Source organism: Topomyia yanbarensis, chromosome 2 (assembly GCF_030247195.1).
Source record: "Topomyia yanbarensis strain Yona2022 chromosome 2, ASM3024719v1, whole genome shotgun sequence".
NCBI lineage: Eukaryota > Metazoa > Arthropoda > Insecta > Diptera > Culicidae > Topomyia > Topomyia yanbarensis.
Genome location: NC_080671.1, coordinates 233,334,680 through 233,354,652, shown reverse-complemented (window position 1 = coordinate 233,354,652; position 19,973 = coordinate 233,334,680). Strand labels below are relative to the sequence as shown.

The 19,973-nt window shown below is 31.0% G+C and overlaps 1 protein-coding gene across 9 annotated transcripts in view; it reads right to left on the bottom strand.

Annotated features, from left to right (window-relative positions):
• LOC131678338 (putative uncharacterized protein DDB_G0282133) overlaps nucleotides 1-19,973 on the bottom strand; it is a 2,723,618-nt gene that overhangs the window by 1,857,057 nt on the left and 846,588 nt on the right. For all 9 annotated transcript variants that reach the window (XR_009303629.1, XM_058958408.1, XM_058958411.1 and 6 more), the window contains one exon: nucleotides 18,089-18,252. Coding sequence is in view for 8 of the 9 variants with exons in the window: in XM_058958408.1 (XP_058814391.1) it covers nucleotides 18,089-18,252 (164 nt within the window). In the remaining variant the exon portion in view is untranslated. The remainder of the gene's footprint in view (nucleotides 1-18,088; nucleotides 18,253-19,973) is intronic.

The window sequence follows — 19,973 nt, the reverse complement described above, 5'->3', positions numbered from 1 at the left end:
TAATTCAAAAGTTTAAAAATTTAAGAAGTTAAGGGTTTAAAAATTTAAAGATCTAATATCCAAGAATTAAATATTCAGAAATTTTACTACTTAGAAAGGCAAAAAATCAAAAAATTTGGAAATCTAAAAATCTAAAGCTTAAAAAATTAAAATCTAGAAGTTTTAAAATTTAGGAACTTAAAAATAAAAATATTAATATTCAACAATTTAAATGCTTACATATTAAAAAAGCCAAAAAATTATGAATCTAAAAGTTTAGAATTCTTAAAATTTGAAAATTCAAGGATTCAAAAATTTGAATATTTTGAAATTTGGACTTTTAAAACAAGAAATAAAAAAATTTGCATATAAAATTTAATAAACCAAAAAATTGTACATTCAAGTGCATCAATTTCCAATTTTTTTAAATGTTGTGCTTTTGATTGTTTAACCTTCCACATGTAAAGCCTCTTGCGTTCGTATGTTGAATGGCAACCTAAAAGGTACCCTGTTCTTAATTAAATGTATTTCCATCTAACCGTAATTAAAGGAACAACATGCAAAGCAAGGAGGAAAAATGGATTAACCCAAAGCGGTCCAGGGGCCAAGCGCACAAAGCCGTACATTCCTAAACTTTTACTGTCGCCAACTTGTTTCTCAAACCATCCTACTATTTACTAACGTTCAAAATCTCACTCCTAATTTTCCGATCTCCAAGCTTTGTGAACCCATTTTTTCTTTATGACGGAGGCTTCTTCATCTTCAAGTGCTACTGCCATTATCAATAGTTCTTCTTCTGTAAACTTTTCCTTTTTCTGTTTACTAGCTATAGTATTATAGGTTATTCTTTCAATTTATCACTTCGCTTTTCTCCAAAATGATTTGCTTCTTTGTTTTTACAGCACTATTTTATGACTAAACGATCGACAACGGCCAACGCGAAAACGCCATCCGATTCAGTTTAACTACCATTTCTTCGACTCGAGCTTTCCAAGACATTCTCACATCAAGGATCTCGTAGTCATCATGGATTCGGCACTAACACGCAAACTACACACCACGTACACTGCACTATGGTCCCAAAGCTGTATTTAGGAAGACAAAACTTTTTGCGCCTAAACCGTTGGTTTTAGATATACAGTATCTTCGGCAAACTTTCTTAGAACTTTCTTGTCGATTTTTTTGTATTAGTTGAATTAGGGTGGTCCTTGTAGTTAGGGTGTTCAAAGTATCAACTTCTTAGATATGTAAAATTCAGCTACATAGTGTTCTACAAAGTTATAAATCAATCAAATTGAAGTAACTTTTCTTAAGAAACTATGTGGCTATCTCTAATGGTTCATGTGCTATGATTTTTGCAATAGTTAAGGTAGGGTGGCACTTTGAAAATTGGTTTTCTATTAATATCTTTTTATGTGTTAATTTCTCGCTAATACTTTGTTCTAGAGGTTTTTAGAACTTTTGTAAATACACATTTTTGCCGAAGCAATGAAGTTTCTATCTCTTTTATTTGCATAGTTACAGGCGATTTTCAAAACAAAAATGGTTTTTTTCAAAGCAATATCTCTTCCAACATTGCAAATGGATTTTCAATCTTTTAATTTCATTTGAAAGATCGAAACTTTTGTAGTCTTTGGTGAAAAAACTGGGGGAGCGTTATTTCTGTAAAATAAATAATTAATTTTTTAAAATTTTGTATTTTTCAACAAAAATCGTTCATAACTTTTCAAATAGACGAGATAATAACTTTGTTACTTCAGCAAAAATCTTCGCCATGCAAAGTTCTAAAAGTGCTACAAACAAAGTATTTACAATAAATCAATGTATGAAGTGACAAATGAAAAATAGTGATTTTAAGAGGTCACGTTATCGTTATATCTTATGCAAACATAAGATAGAAACTTCATTGCTTCGGCAAAAATGTGTATTTACAAAAGTTCTAAGAACCTCTAGAACAAAGTATTAGCGAGAAATTAACACATAAAGAGATATTAATAGAAAACCAATTTTTAAAGAGCCACCCTACCTGAACTATTGCAAAAATCATAGCACATGAACCATTAGAGATAGCCACATAGTTTCTTAAGAAAAGTTACTTCAATTTGATTGATTTATAACTTTGTAGAACACTATGTAGCTGAATTTTACATATCTAAGAAGTTGATACTTTGAACACCCTAACCACAAGAACCACCCTAATTCAACTAATATAAAAAAATCGGCAAGACAGTACTAACAAAGTTTGCCGAAGATACTATATATCTAAAACTAACGGTTTTGGCGCAAACAGTTTTGTCTTCCTAAATACAGCTTTGGGACCATAGTGCACTGGTTGAAATCACTATTGCGCACAGGCTCGCTCAACACTAGAATATTGTTCGGTTGTTTGGAATCCGTACTATATACCAGAACGGCGTTGTCACAATCGAGGCCGGCCTATGCCGGTTCATACGCTTTGCACTCCGACATCAAATTTGGGAATTTAAATATTTAAAAATTCTAAAATTTAAATATTTTAAGCATTTAAAAATTTAAAAGTGTGAAAAAAATTTAAAATCCTGAAATTCAAACAATTTAAAAATTTCGGTGTTATAAAATATAAAATCTTTGAATTTTTAAATTTTAATTTTTCAAATCTTTAAATTTTTGAATCATATATATATATATATATATATATATATATATATATATATATATATATATATATATATATATATATATATATATATATATATATATATATATATATATATATATATATATATATATATATATATATATATATATATATATATATATATATATATATATATATATATATATATATATATATATATATATATATATATATATATATATATATATATATATATATATATATATATATATATATATATATATATATATATATATATATATATATATATATATATATATATATATATATATATATATATATATATATATATATATATATATATATATCAGTATAGTAGTAGTATATCAAGGCGTTGTGGAGCGTGCACCTTACAATGAATTTTGTTATTTGAATGGTTGGCGTCCGAAAGGGGCTAACCCACATTTTGAATTCTTACAGGAAATGAAAAAAACTTCCGCATTTCCAGATTAACATTGTTTTTATTGTAAAAATACATTAGTTTATTAGTAGTTCATTGACCCATGTTGCCTAAAAAAATAAGATCATTACATGCACTACTTTTCAATTCACGAGCATTTTCGTAATTCGGGGTGCTAACCCCGGGGGTACCTAGTACTGGGGTTACCTTCATGGTCAACTTTGACTGCTAATAGCAAAAAATTTAAAAATTATTTTCAAAATTCTTAAATAGCAGTACACGTGGATTACTTAGAACTACCAAAAAATGTCGATTTCGGAAAAAATGTGGGTTAGCCCCTTTTGGACGCCAGCCATTCATTTGTTAGGGACCGTTCATATACCACGTGGACAAAAAACCGTCATTCTACCCTCCTCCTCCCCTCCGTGGACAATCCTTTACCCCTATCTGCCCCTACCCCCCGCCCGCCATACTATGTCCACGTGGAGTTTCCCATTTTTTGGGCAATTTAATAAAAAAGGAGTTTTCAAAAAGTTTTCGTTTGTGTTAGACTACTATGACGAAGAAGGTCAATGAAAATCGTTCAAACTTCAACCACAGAATATCCTCCACTGCTTCCGTCTTTTGCAAAATTTTCATGGAAATATCTCATTTCTGAACGAAATTATAATCTTTTATATTTATGTATTAAAGATTCATCATAATAACATAAAATTGAAGTAACGTATGGATTCTTGAATTGGCCTCGTAATTTCAACCACACGCTTTCAAATCCAAAACTAGAGGTATTTGACCGAGTTACTGAAGATTGAATCAAATGATTCAGACAGAAATTTTTTCTCAGATTTTGTTTCGCACGATTTCCTCTGATTTTTTTTTAATGATTTGCTATTACATACTACGCTGTTATAGGCACTTTGACTATTTCAAAATCATGAAAAAATTTGAAGGTAAGCGCACACATGAATGACATTACAAATTTATTTCATTTTCTTATAAAAGACAAAATTATAATGATAAGTCCACGTGGACATTTTCAATACCCCCACCCGTTCCCCATGGACAAGCGTGAACTTTCTCGTTACCCCTACCCTCCCCTTAATTGTCAACGTGGTATATTGATGGTCCCTTATTTGTTGTATCTTCACTAACAGACCCTTTGGCCTCAATGGTGGTTGCTTAAACTAATTACGTTTCAGGATAGCAAATATTTTAGCTTTTTTCGATTATAGTGGTTTTAACCTTAAGGTCATTCGCCTCTTCGGGCTAGAAAAATTCTTATGAAAAATTTCTAACCCTATTTCCGGGGTCGGGACTCGAACCCAGGTGCGCTGCGTACAAGGCAATCGATTTACCATCTACACTACGCCCACCCCTATTTTAGCTTTTATCGAATTCCTCGTCAGGTTTGATTCAAAAGCCGTCGCCACACTGCACTGTTAACAATACACTGAACTTCGGTAACAGCGCTCTGGCGATCATAGTTGGTTCTCCTGAACGCTAATCACAAAAGAGAGTTATTGCGTACAGCTCAAAAGCGGGCTTGAAGATCCAGGCGTCCGAGGATTATAGGACAATCCACCCTGAAATCTGTCTTGCCAAGGAAGATGTCGGAGTGCAAAGCGTATGAACCGGCATAGGCCGGCCTCGATTGTGACAACGCCGTTCTGGTATATAGTACGGATTCCAAACAACAGAACAATATTCTAGTGTTGAGCGAGCCTGTGCGCAATAGTGATTTCAACCAGTGCACTATGGTCCCAAAGCTGTATTTAGGAAGACAAAACTGTTTGCGCCAAAACCGTTAGTTTTAGATATATAGTATCTTCGGCAAACTTTGTTAGTACTGTCTTGCCGATTTTTTTATATTAGTTGAATTAGGGTGGTTCTTGTGGTTAGGGTGTTCAAAGTATCAACTTCTTAGATATGTAAAATTCAGCTACATAGTGTTCTACAAAGTTATAAATCAATCAAATTGAAGTAACTTTTCTTAAGAAACTATGTGGCTATCTCTAATGGTTCATGTGCTATGATTTTTGCAATAGTTCAGGTAGGGTGGCTCTTTAAAAATTGGTTTTCTATTAATATCTCTTTATGTGTTAATTTCTCGCTAATACTTTGTTCTAGAGGTTCTTAGAACTTTTGTAAATACACATTTTTGCCGAAGCAATGAAGTTTCTATCTTATGTTTGCATAAGATATAACGATAACGTGACCTCTTAAAATCACTATTTTTCATTTGTCACTTCATACATTGATTTATTGTAAATACTTTGTTTGTAGCACTTTTAGAACTTTGCATGGCGAAGATTTTTGCTGAAGTAACAAAGTTATTATCTCGTCTATTTGAAAAGTTATGAACGATTTTTGTTGAAAAATACAAAATTTTAAAAAATTAATTATTTATTTTACAGAAATAACGCTCCCCCAGTTTTTTCACCAAAGACTACAAAAGTTTCGATCTTTCAAATGAAATTAAAAGATTGAAAATCCATTTGCAATGTTGGAAGAGATATTGCTTTGAAAAAAACCATTTTTGTTTTGAAAATCGCCTGTAACTATGCAAATAAAAGAGATAGAAACTTCATTGCTTCGGCAAAAATGTGTATTTACAAAAGTTCTAAAAACCTCTAGAACAAAGTATTAGCGAGAAATTAACACATAAAAAGATATTAATAGAAAACCAATTTTCAAAGTGCCACCCTACCTTAACTATTGCAAAAATCATAGCACATGAACCATTAGAGATAGCCACATAGTTTCTTAAGAAAAGTTACTTCAATTTGATTGATTTATAACTTTGTAGAACACTATGTAGCTGAATTTTACATATCTAAGAAGTTGATACTTTGAACACCCTAACTACAAGGACCACCCTAATTCAACTAATACAAAAAAATCGACAAGAAAGTTCTAAGAAAGTTTGCCGAAGATACTGTATATCTAAAACCAACGGTTTAGGCGCAAAAAGTTTTGTCTTCCTAAATACAGCTTTGGGACCATAGTGCAGTGTACGTGGTGTGTAGTTTGCGTGTTAGTGCCGAATCCATGATGACTACGAGATCCTTGATGTGAGAATGTCTTGGAAAGCTCGAGTCGAAGAAATGGTAGTTAAACTGAATCGGATGGCGTTTTCGCGTTGGCCGTTGTCGATCGTTTAGTCATAAAATAGTGCTGTAAAAACAAAGAAGCAAATCATTTTGGAGAAAAGCGAAGTGATAAATTGAAAGAATAACCTATAATACTATAGCTAGTAAACAGAAAAAGGAAAAGTTTACAGAAGAAGAACTATTGATAATGGCAGTAGCACTTGAAGATGAAGAAGCCTCCGTCATAAAGAAAAAATGGGTTCACAAAGCTTGGAGATCGGAAAATTAGGAGTGAGATTTTGAACGTTAGTAAATAGTAGGATGGTTTGAGAAACAAGTTGGCGACAGTAAAAGTTTAGGAATGTACGGCTTTGTGCGCTTGGCCCCTGGACCGCTTTGGGTTAATCCATTTTTCCTCCTTGCTTTGCATGTTGTTCCTTTAATTACGGTTAGATGGAAATACATTTAATTAAGAACAGGGTACCTTTTAGGTTGCCATTCAACATACGAACGCAAGAGGCTTTACATGTGGAAGGTTAAACAATCAAAAGCACAACATTTAAAAAAATTGGAAATTGATGCACTTGAATGTACAATTTTTTGGTTTATTAAATTTTATATGCAAATTTTTTTATTTCTTGTTTTAAAAGTCCAAATTTCAAAATATTCAAATTTTTGAATCCTTGAATTTTCAAATTTTAAGAATTCTAAACTTTTAGATTCATAATTTTTTGGCTTTTTTAATATGTAAGCATTTAAATTGTTGAATATTAATATTTTTATTTTTAAGTTCCTAAATTTTAAAACTTCTAGATTTTAATTTTTTAAGCTTTAGATTTTTAGATTTCCAAATTTTTTGATTTTTTGCCTTTCTAAGTAGTAAAATTTCTGAATATTTAATTCTTGGATATTAGATCTTTAAATTTTTAAACCCTTAACTTCTTAAATTTTTAAACTTTTGAATTTCTGAATTCTTAAATTATAAAATTTTCAAATTCCAAAATCTTTGATTTCTTAAATTTGCAAATTTTTAAATCTTTAAATTCATAAATTTTTGAATTCCTAGATTTTTAAATGTTCTTTAACAACCGAATTTTTAAATTTTTGTTTTTTTAAATTCTAAATTTTTTAATTTCTTTGAATTTTTAAACTGTTTAATTTTTAAATTTTTGAATTCTTAAATTTCAAATCAAGTTCTTAAATTTTTGAATTTTTAAATTCTTAAATTCTTGAATTTTTAAATTTCTAAATTTTTAAAAATTTGGGAATTTAAATATTTAAAAATTCTAAAATTTAAATATTTTAAGCATTTAAAAATTTAAAAGTGTGAAAAAAATTTAAAATCCTGAAATTCAAACAATTTAAAAATTTCGGTGTTATAAAATATAAAATCTTTGAATTTTTAAATTTTAATTTTTCAAATCTTTAAATTTTCATATCTTTGAATTTTTGAATCATATATATATATATATATATATATATATATATATATATATATATATATATATATATATATATATATATATATATATATATATATATATATATATATATATATATATATATATATATATATATATATATATATATATATATATATATATATATATATATATATATATATATATATATATATATATATATATATATCAGTATAGTAGTAGTATATCAAGGCGTTGTGGAGCGTGCACCTTACAATGAATTTTGTTATTTGAATGGTTGGCGTCCGAAAGGGGCTAACCCACATTTTGAATTCTTACAGGAAATGAAAAAAACTTCCGCATTTCCAGATTAACATTGTTTTTATTGTAAAAATACATTAGTTTATTAGTAGTTCATTGACCCATGTTGCCTAAAAAAATAAGATCATTACATGCACTACTTTTCAATTCACGAGCATTTTCGTAATTCGGGGTGCTAACCCCGGGGGGTACCTAGTACTGGGGTTACCTTCATGGTCAACTTTGACTGCTAATAGCAAAAAATTTAAAAATTATTTTCAAAATTCTTAAATAGCAGTACACGTGGATTACTTAGAACTACCAAAAAATGTCGATTTCGGAAAAAATGTGGGTTAGCCCCTTTTGGACGCCAGCCATTCATTTGTTAGGGACCGTTCATATACCACGTGGACAAAAAACCGTCATTCTACCCTCCTCCTCCCCTCCGTGGACAATCCTTTACCCCTATCTGCCCCTACCCCCCGCCCGCCATACTATGTCCACGTGGAGTTTCCCATTTTTTGGGCAATTTAATAAAAAAGGAGTTTTCAAAAAGTTTTCGTTTGTGTTAGACTACTATGACGAAGAAGGTCAATGAAAATCGTTCAAACTTCAACCACAGAATATCCTCCACTGCTTCCGTCTTTTGCAAAATTTTCATGGAAATATCTCATTTCTGAACGAAATTATAATCTTTTATATTTATGTATTAAAGATTCATCATAATAACATAAAATTGAAGTAACGTATGGATTCTTGAATTGGCCTCGTAATTTCAACCACACGCTTTCAAATCCAAAACTAGAGGTATTTGACCGAGTTACTGAAGATTGAATCAAATGATTCAGACAGAAATTTTTTCTCAGATTTTGTTTCGCACGATTTCCTCTGATTTTTTTTTAATGATTTGCTATTACATACTACGCTGTTATAGGCACTTTGACTATTTCAAAATCATGAAAAAATTTGAAGGTAAGCGCACACATGAATGACATTACAAATTTATTTCATTTTCTTATAAAAGACAAAATTATAATGATAAGTCCACGTGGACATTTTCAATACCCCCACCCGTTCCCCATGGACAAGCGTGAACTTTCTCGTTACCCCTACCCTCCCCTTAATTGTCAACGTGGTATATTGATGGTCCCTTATTTGTTGTATCTTCACTAACAGACCCTTTGGCCTCAATGGTGGTTGCTTAAACTAATTACGTTTCAGGATAGCAAATATTTTAGCTTTTTTCGATTATAGTGGTTTTAACCTTAAGGTCATTCGCCTCTTCGGGCTAGAAAAATTCTTATGAAAAATTTCTAACCCTATTTCCGGGGTCGGGACTCGAACCCAGGTGCGCTGCGTACAAGGCAATCGATTTACCATCTACACTACGCCCACCCCTATTTTAGCTTTTATCGAATTCCTCGTCAGGTTTGATTCAAAAGCCGTCGCCACACTGCACTGTTAACAATACACTGAACTTCGGTAACAGCGCTCTGGCGATCATAGTTGGTTCTCCTGAACGCTAATCACAAAAGAGAGTTATTGCGTACAGCTCAAAAGCGGGCTTGAAGATCCAGGCGTCCGAGGATTATAGGACAATCCACCCTGAAATCTGTCTTGCCAAGGAAGATGTCGGAGTGCAAAGCGTATGAACCGGCATAGGCCGGCCTCGATTGTGACAACGCCGTTCTGGTATATAGTACGGATTCCAAACAACCGAACAATATTCTAGTGTTGAGCGAGCCTGTGCGCAATAGTGATTTCAACCAGTGCACTATGGTCCCAAAGCTGTATTTAGGAAGACAAAACTGTTTGCGCCAAAACCGTTAGTTTTAGATATATAGTATCTTCGGCAAACTTTGTTAGTACTGTCTTGCCGATTTTTTTATATTAGTTGAATTAGGGTGGTTCTTGTGGTTAGGGTGTTCAAAGTATCAACTTCTTAGATATGTAAAATTCAGCTACATAGTGTTCTACAAAGTTATAAATCAATCAAATTGAAGTAACTTTTCTTAAGAAACTATGTGGCTATCTCTAATGGTTCATGTGCTATGATTTTTGCAATAGTTCAGGTAGGGTGGCTCTTTAAAAATTGGTTTTCTATTAATATCTCTTTATGTGTTAATTTCTCGCTAATACTTTGTTCTAGAGGTTCTTAGAACTTTTGTAAATACACATTTTTGCCGAAGCAATGAAGTTTCTATCTTATGTTTGCATAAGATATAACGATAACGTGACCTCTTAAAATCACTATTTTTCATTTGTCACTTCATACATTGATTTATTGTAAATACTTTGTTTGTAGCACTTTTAGAACTTTGCATGGCGAAGATTTTTGCTGAAGTAACAAAGTTATTATCTCGTCTATTTGAAAAGTTATGAACGATTTTTGTTGAAAAATACAAAATTTTAAAAAATTAATTATTTATTTTACAGAAATAACGCTCCCCCAGTTTTTTCACCAAAGACTACAAAAGTTTCGATCTTTCAAATGAAATTAAAAGATTGAAAATCCATTTGCAATGTTGGAAGAGATATTGCTTTGAAAAAAACCATTTTTGTTTTGAAAATCGCCTGTAACTATGCAAATAAAAGAGATATAAACTTCATTGCTTCGGCAAAAATGTGTATTTACAAAAGTTCTAAAAACCTCTAGAACAAAGTATTAGCGAGAAATTAACACATAAAAAGATATTAATAGAAAACCAATTTTCAAAGTGCCACCCTACCTTAACTATTGCAAAAATCATAGCACATGAACCATTAGAGATAGCCACATAGTTTCTTAAGAAAAGTTACTTCAATTTGATTGATTTATAACTTTGTAGAACACTATGTAGCTGAATTTTACATATCTAAGAAGTTGATACTTTGAACACCCTAACTACAAGGACCACCCTAATTCAACTAATACAAAAAAATCGACAAGAAAGTTCTAAGAAAGTTTGCCGAAGATACTGTATATCTAAAACCAACGGTTTAGGCGCAAAAAGTTTTGTCTTCCTAAATACAGCTTTGGGACCATAGTGCAGTGTACGTGGTGTGTAGTTTGCGTGTTAGTGCCGAATCCATGATGACTACGAGATCCTTGATGTGAGAATGTCTTGGAAAGCTCGAGTCGAAGAAATGGTAGTTAAACTGAATCGGATGGCGTTTTCGCGTTGGCCGTTGTCGATCGTTTAGTCATAAAATAGTGCTGTAAAAACAAAGAAGCAAATCATTTTGGAGAAAAGCGAAGTGATAAATTGAAAGAATAACCTATAATACTATAGCTAGTAAACAGAAAAAGGAAAAGTTTACAGAAGAAGAACTATTGATAATGGCAGTAGCACTTGAAGATGAAGAAGCCTCCGTCATAAAGAAAAAATGGGTTCACAAAGCTTGGAGATCGGAAAATTAGGAGTGAGATTTTGAACGTTAGTAAATAGTAGGATGGTTTGAGAAACAAGTTGGCGACAGTAAAAGTTTAGGAATGTACGGCTTTGTGCGCTTGGCCCCTGGACCGCTTTGGGTTAATCCATTTTTCCTCCTTGCTTTGCATGTTGTTCCTTTAATTACGGTTAGATGGAAATACATTTAATTAAGAACAGGGTACCTTTTAGGTTGCCATTCAACATACGAACGCAAGAGGCTTTACATGTGGAAGGTTAAACAATCAAAAGCACAACATTTAAAAAAATTGGAAATTGATGCACTTGAATGTACAATTTTTTGGTTTATTAAATTTTATATGCAAATTTTTTTATTTCTTGTTTTAAAAGTCCAAATTTCAAAATATTCAAATTTTTGAATCCTTGAATTTTCAAATTTTAAGAATTCTAAACTTTTAGATTCATAATTTTTTGGCTTTTTTAATATGTAAGCATTTAAATTGTTGAATATTAATATTTTTATTTTTAAGTTCCTAAATTTTAAAACTTCTAGATTTTAATTTTTTAAGCTTTAGATTTTTAGATTTCCAAATTTTTTGATTTTTTGCCTTTCTAAGTAGTAAAATTTCTGAATATTTAATTCTTGGATATTAGATCTTTAAATTTTTAAACCCTTAACTTCTTAAATTTTTAAACTTTTGAATTTCTGAATTCTTAAATTATAAAATTTTCAAATTCCAAAATCTTTGATTTCTTAAATTTGCAAATTTTTAAATCTTTAAATTCATAAATTTTTGAATTCCTAGATTTTTAAATGTTCTTTAACAACCGAATTTTTAAATTTTTGTTTTTTTAAATTCTAAATTTTTTAATTTCTTTGAATTTTTAAACTGTTTAATTTTTAAATTTTTGAATTCTTAAATTTCAAATCAAGTTCTTAAATTTTTGAATTTTTAAATTCTTAAATTCTTGAATTTTTAAATTTCTAAATTTTTAAAAATTTGGGAATTTAAATATTTAAAAATTCTAAAATTTAAATATTTTAAGCATTTAAAAATTTAAAAGTGTGAAAAAAATTTAAAATCCTGAAATTCAAACAATTTAAAAATTTCGGTGTTATAAAATATAAAATCTTTGAATTTTTAAATTTTAATTTTTCAAATCTTTAAATTTTCATATCTTTGAATTTTTGAATCTATAAATTTTAAAATTTCTAATATTTTTTATATTTTTAAATTATTATATTTTTAAATTTATAAATTTTTAAATTCTTAAATTTTAAAATTTATAAAAAATAAAGTTTTTAAATTTTTGAATTTTGAGATCTTTAAATATTAAGATTTTTAAATTTTTTGATGCTTAAATATTAAAATTTTTAAATTTTCAGATCCTAAAACATTAAAATTGAAAACTTTTAGATTCTTACATTTTGAAACCTGCAAATTTTTAAATTTTTGGATTTTCAAATTCTTCAATTTTAAAATTTTGGAATCTTGAATTTTTAAATTCTTATTACTTAAAATTTTTAAACTTTTAGAATTCTTAAATCATCAGATTTTGAAATTTTCAAATTCTTAAATTTTTAAATTCCTGAATTTTTAAATTCTTAAGTTTTTAAATCCTTAAATTTTAGAATTTTTGAATATTTAAATTTTTAAATTTTTAGATCTTAAGATTCTTAAATTTCCAAATTTTTGAATATTTAAATTTTAATATTTTTAAATCATAAGATTTTCAAATTCTACGATCTTTGCATTTTTAAATTTACAAATTTTTAAATCTTTAAATTTATAAATTTTTAGATTTTCAATTCTTCAACTTTAGAAGTCCTTAATTTTTAAATTTTTGATTTTTAAATGTTCTTTAATAACTGAATTCTTAGATTTTTAAATCTTGAGTTTATAAATATTTAAATCTATAAATTTTTAAACTTTCAGAAATTTTTAATTTTTAGATCATCGAATTTTTAAATTCTCATATTCTTAAATTTTTAAATTCTTAGATTTTTAAATTCATTAATTTTTAAATTTTTATATCTTTAAATTTTTAAATATTTGGATTTTTAAATTTTTGGATCTTTAGATTCATAAATTTCCAAATTTTTGAATATTTAAATTTTAATATTTTAGAATTCTTAAACATTAAAATTTTAAAATTCTTATATTTGCAAATATTGCAATTTTAAATTTCTAAATCTTTTAATTTTTGGTCTTTTAAATTCTTAAATTCTTAAATTTTTTAATTTCCCTATTTCTAAATTTTCATATTTTTTATATTTAAAGTTTTAACTTTTTAATATTTTCAATTCTTAATTTTAAAATTTTAAGCGCTCTAACTTTTTAAATTTTCGAATTGTTTTATTTCCAAATTTTTATTTTGGATTTGAACTTTTTAAATCTTAACGTTTCTAGAAATATTACATCCTTATTTTTTTTAATTGTTTAGTTTTTAAATGCTTAAATTTTGAAGTTCATGAATTGGATAATATATTAAAAATTCCAAATTTTATTTGATTTAAATTCATACGGATTAAGTTTTAACATGGCTGTTTTCTAGAAGCACTAAATTCAAGCTAAGGCAAATTATTAACTTCCGTCATCTGTGAACTTCCCCATCTGCTATTCTTCAATAGCAACATCGTGATTTTCCTAAAAAACCACTCACCTACACAGACCGCGAAATTGTGGCAATCTAATGAGAGAATGACGAAATTAGAGGTGTGCGCCACGCCGCCGCCACCGCGCCACGCCGGCGATTGCATGTAAAAATAGTAAGCAAATCGGCGCGACGCCGCCGGCGCGCCGCTGGCCTTTAGCTAAAATCGGCGGCGCGGCGCACACCTATATTGCGCACTTCCCACCAACCTGGACTCCGCACTTTGAAAGTGCGAGTGATCTCAAAACTGCGAGCTGTCAAAAAACATGTATTTCAAGTGATAGAGATGGTACTTTCATAGACAGACGAGTCGAACTAACCGGTCTATGAGAAGAATTTAATGGAAGAATGGTAAGTGCGCAGTGCGGTTAAAATCCAGTTTTTTGTGCCACAAGCAATACTATGAGTATTTTTGATTCCGTTTTATTCCAACGAAAGGATCAGTTTATTTTTAATTTCTTAAAAATGTAAAGATCTAAATTTTTAAATTTCTTGAAATCCAAAATTTAAATTAATGAATTTTCACATATTTCAATTTTTGAAAATTTTATATTCTTGAATTTTAAAATTTTTATGTTTAAAAATCTGTAAGTCTTAAATTTTTGGATACAGTGAAGACCCGATTTTATCAGCACACGATTTTATCAGCTTTTTTGCCCGATTTTATCAGCTTCATATGAAAAATGATAGTTGGTAGTTTGATGGGTTCTAGCAGACGAGCCAAGTTGAATTCGAGTAAATCTTTTCTTGAGCATATTTTCTCATCTTAAAGATCCGAAATATGCAAAAAAAAATATTTTTTTTAACTTTTGCTCTGTCAGACCGCCTTAAGCGAAGTTTAGGCTAAATAATCAGGAAAGGTTATGAGGCTATATCTGGGGACCAAAGAAGAATATTTTAAGAGCTTCGGTGTCTTAAAAAGAAAGAAAAATATATGTCCCGATTTCATCAATGTCCCCATTTTATCAGCCTAAATTTCACCAAGGGGCTGATAAAAACGGGTCTTCACTGTATTTAAATTTTTTAATCTTAAGATATTAAAATTTTTGGATTTCTAAATAATTAAATTTGAATATCTTGAATTTTTTATTTCTGATTTTTGGATTTTCAAATTCTCAGTCTTTTTGATTTGAAAATGCTTGGAATCGTTGAAATTATAAATTTCTTGGTTTCAAAATTTTTAAATTTTTCTAATCTTGGGTTTTTAAATTTTGATGACTGTTTCCAGCGTTTTGAGGTAACAGGAAGTCGCCCTCTTGGATTCCAAAGAAGAGTAAATTATTATCTTGCGCCATCTACAAACTTCGCAATCTGCAAATCTTAAATAGGAAAACTTTGTTCAAAAGTTGGTACAGTGGGGATCCGATTTGATCAGCCCCCGATTTTATCAGCTTTTCGACCCGATTGTGTCAGCCTCCTTTCTCGAGCGTTTTTGCTTGACCGCGAAACTGAGTCTGGTTGTAAATCCAAACGCTATCATTTCATGCCTCAGTTTCGCTTCAAGCAAAAATGATATATTTGTCAACAAATCGAGAACATTCTTCCTACCGATGTACAAAATACAACCGGAACTCGCAAATAGCACAAATATCCTACGTTGCGGTGTTCATAAACAAATTTGAACATCCAGCTCGGAAACAAAAACAACGTGAACGTAAAATCGGAAGAAATCCTAGCTATCCGGGCATAGAATCAATTCCGCACCGGTTGGAGAACAAATCTGTCCGCTATCTCATACGCGCCTCTGGTCAAGCCGTTCAAGCATGGGTAGAAGCAAAAGTTATTGACGATATTATTTTTCCTTTCTGAGTGGACGAACATGCTGTCCCACACCAGCAGAAGAATCATTTTACCTGCTTTGGTTCCCTCACACGTTCTCTCTCTCTGTTCGAGCCGGTCGGTAGAGAAGCAGAAAAAAGTCGGAGAGTCTGTTCGAGGAATATCGTTGGCAACGATTCTTTTTTGCGTCGGACGCCCGACATGCTACCAACACCATCACATCAACAACCCGAGCGAATCCGAAGATGAAAAAGTCGGGTCGGATCGGATCGGATCGGTCTAGTGCGGATAGACCTTAAACCGAAAGAACAAATATAAACGACCGCGTTACAAAAACTACGTCTTTATTTCGTCACGTACGCACATCAAGTGAAAATTTTTCTTCCCTTTTCTCTGTTTCCGGTTTTATTATAGGTATTTGTAGATAGACCGGCGATGCATCGAGGGGTGCACCGCAACAGAATTCATTTATCTTTACTCGATGAAATATCAATAGAAAATCTAAAATAATTTAAAATAAACATGATAAGCATCGAGAATAAATATAAGGAATGAAAGCATGTTTTCCTATTAATTTTTAGAAAAATCAACTTTCTGTAGGAGTTCCTGATTAAGACGAATAAACAAGATGTTTCGCAGGTTTTCTTCACTTAGAAGAGTTCGGTGTTTGGTTAGAATTAACGCCAATACGCTGAATGAACGTTTTACGCTAACCTGGGTGCTAGGAATCGCTAGAAATGCGGTTACCAACTTGTATAACTCTGGTTTCAAGTCTTTAAATTTATGCCATCCAAAATGGAGATTTCTTTGTTTCCCGCAAGTGTTAATTTTAATTGGGCCACTCTAGAAAAATCTTTAAGTTCATTCATGATGTTCATGCCATTCAACGCTGCATTTGTTTCATCAAGGGTCTTAAGATAGGCTGCTCTTTTGATTGTTTGTATTTATTTTCTCGCTCGACTGAAATCCAAATACTAAACAGATTATTGAAGAGAAATGTATTGTGGTGTACTTGAATGGGTCGGTTTCTGAATAAAAAATGTTTTTCTTGCATAAAAAACATTTTGACTAAAAAAATTAGTTTTGTGGGGTTCAAAGTTTTGAACAAATTCTTTTTTTGTCAAAAAATTTCGATTCTTTGCAATGAATTTTTGTTCAAAACTTTGAACCCCACAAAACTAAATTTTCAAAACTAAAATCAACATGTTTTTTATGCAAGAAAAACATTTTGTATTCAGAAATCGATCCATTCACGTACACCACAACACATTTCTCTTCAATAGTCTTTTTAGTTTTTGGATTTCAGTCGAGCGGTTCGGCTTGGAGAGCGTTCACCGCAAACCTCTGCCACAAAACACGCTTCGGGGGATTGGCCATAACTCCGACAACCTTGAATATTTTTTTAATTCAACTTTTTTTTCTATCTTCGATAGTGCTACCAACGAACTGTCTTTCGCTTTTTCAAATAAAATTTGCATAAAACGCTTTAAAAAATCACGAACTTAGCTCACTTTTTCGCAACAACTTTGTATATAACCCCTTAACCCAGAAGACGAACGGTCATCTTTTTAATGTAATTACTTATGTATATATTCCTCCTATTACCTCTTCGCCGGACTAACTATGGAGTTAACGGTACTATCATCGGTTTGCAACGGACCTTCAACAGAGTGTCATCCGAGTTCAAGCTTCACATTTCACGTTGCAGGTTACAATCTGATTTTTTAAATATATTAAGAATTTATCACTAGGACCACACTGTGTCTGTTGATATGAACTATAAATAAATAAATAAATAAATAGATAAATAAATAAATAAATAAATAAATAAATAAATAAATAAATAAATAAATAAATAAATAAATAAATAAATAAATAAATAAATAAATAAATAAATAAATAAATAAATAAATAAATAAATAAATAAATAAATAAATAAAGAAAGAAAGAAATAAATCCGCAAACCGTGTTTTGTCCAGAGACATTCAATAGTTCGTTACTGAGTCGCTGTCGATTTTTTTGCATTAGATTATTAGAAAAATTACAGAATGTTATTGATTCGCTTCACCCAACTTGCTAAAGAAATTCGCAAAAGGAAGTGTTTCTGTGTTGATGCTGAAACCCTTACCAGCGTAAACCCCCTTAATTCTAATCAGTGTCGGATTCTGATGGGACGAAGTCGAAACGTAAATATGTTTAGTGATTGAGAAGAAATCGATGCTAACCGTGTTATATGATTAATGTAGCATTTGCAGTTAGTTTTAATATAAACTTAGTAAGGCTATCACATATTTGGTGAATGCACATCAACTGGTTACAATCCAAATTGAAAAGTGTGAAATTAGAGTAGAACGACAACAGGTATTAAAATACTAGCTTTTATGCTGCAACAAATAATAAAATGTAAGGTAAATTACCTGTTCTAAAATTGACTACAATGTCAACTAAAAATATCGTATCACTTAAACAGTTGAAGGCAATCCATCTCGTGCTGAGGTCATCATTAAAAAATGATATGGCGACGGGTAAAATTATTAAATTGGCTACAAGTAATAGTAGCATACACAAATCCCAATAAAACCTGCAACGAATTATTATATTAGTATAATGAAATAATTATTTTTTCTTACCAAGTACAATGACAATCTCCCTTCAACTAATATTCACAAGTAATTATGTTTCACAATATATAAGCTAACGAATGATGGCGACGGATTAAGTTTTTAAAAATAAAATTAAAGCGATCTAATCGGTTAGAAGGTCTGACACTAAGTGAAGTTCGCTTTATTAATTCATATGTTACAGAGACCCGATCAAAATGAAATAACAAGATTATAACAGAATGCAATTTTCGTAACATATCGTGTTATAAATTTGGTCTCGTTAGTAGTTAAAATAACAGAAAATTATAACAAGTAACAACGGGAGATATAGTTTTGAAATATTCTTGTTATGCGTTTCTGATCGGGATAGTACTCAAGTGAGAGCAAGGATGTGAAGTAAACAGATCGGAAAACTAGAAGTGGCAGGGTCATTCGAACAGGCTTAATATCGTACGGGCTTAATCTTTGCCTTCTGTTAATCATTATCAATCAATGAGTTTTTGAAGTTTATGAACTTGAACATTTTTAAATCACTAATAACTCGGAATTCAGTATGTTGTGATCACAGCTAAATTTTTACACTAAACTGCACTACATTTTTCGAACGCGTCATTGTTCTCACCAGAAATCCATTGCACCGTAATGCGCTATGAATTATGCTGCGACGAAATACATTCTTAAACGGTCCTTCGGAAAAGCTGGGACTGATAATCTTACATCACCTGAATATGATGCTGAACCTGCTTGACTAAAACATGTTTCTTAAAACGCTAGAAGTGTTGTCTTACTAGTTTCGATCCAGTAGTAGTAACACTGGTGTAGCGTATTTAAATATATTCCTTTGAGATAGATGTTTAACGTTCCGACATTCATACGATTTCACTGAGCGTACCACGTTCAGATACTCCAGCGAAACTGTCTTTGAGCATCAACGGCTGTTGGTTTGGGGAGGCATTAACACGGCTTCCGGGCGGTTAATCATCAAAATTTCAAATCAAGATATCAGATTCCGATCATAGTAAGCATACGCATCAGATGTGGATTTTTTTCGCTCCTGGCATTTCTTCAATTCAAAGAGGAAAAAGTAGAATTTTGAAGTTTTATCTGTACTTGTGAGTTGCTGGAGGGTGAAAGCGTGCATGAGTGGCAGTGCCTGCGGGGGACATGTTCATGTTCCGGTTGAAGGATGCTGGAGGTGTGAAAGAGGATGAATTGGTTGGATCTTTCTCCTAATCCGAAGACTGTCGTGCTTTCCCAGACGTCTGACAAGCGAATGAGGACCTATACGTGGTGCTCCTGTTAAAACGGGAGAGGCGAGACGTCGAAACGGATCGTTTGCTATGAGCTAGAGTTCATGTAGAGACGTTCTGCAACAAACTGTAAGTTGTTTGTGGGTTGCCGTGCCACCGAGATGTCTGGTAAGTGTTGCTATGACTGTATTCAATGTGGTGCATTGTTCCCCGCGATTTTGGAAAGTTCCGGAGGATTTTCCTAATATAGCTGGTTGTGATTTCTTGTTGGTTTTCTCATTTTATAAGTTTATTTGAGGAGTCCTCATTGTTGTTTTGAATCAAATTGAAATAGCAGTGACTTCTCGACAATTTTCCAATGCCGTTTTGGCGTATTATGAATTATATATCGATTGTGATAGGTGTGTATTTCGAAGGTCAGACATAAGAAACCATATGCAGGAGTGAAA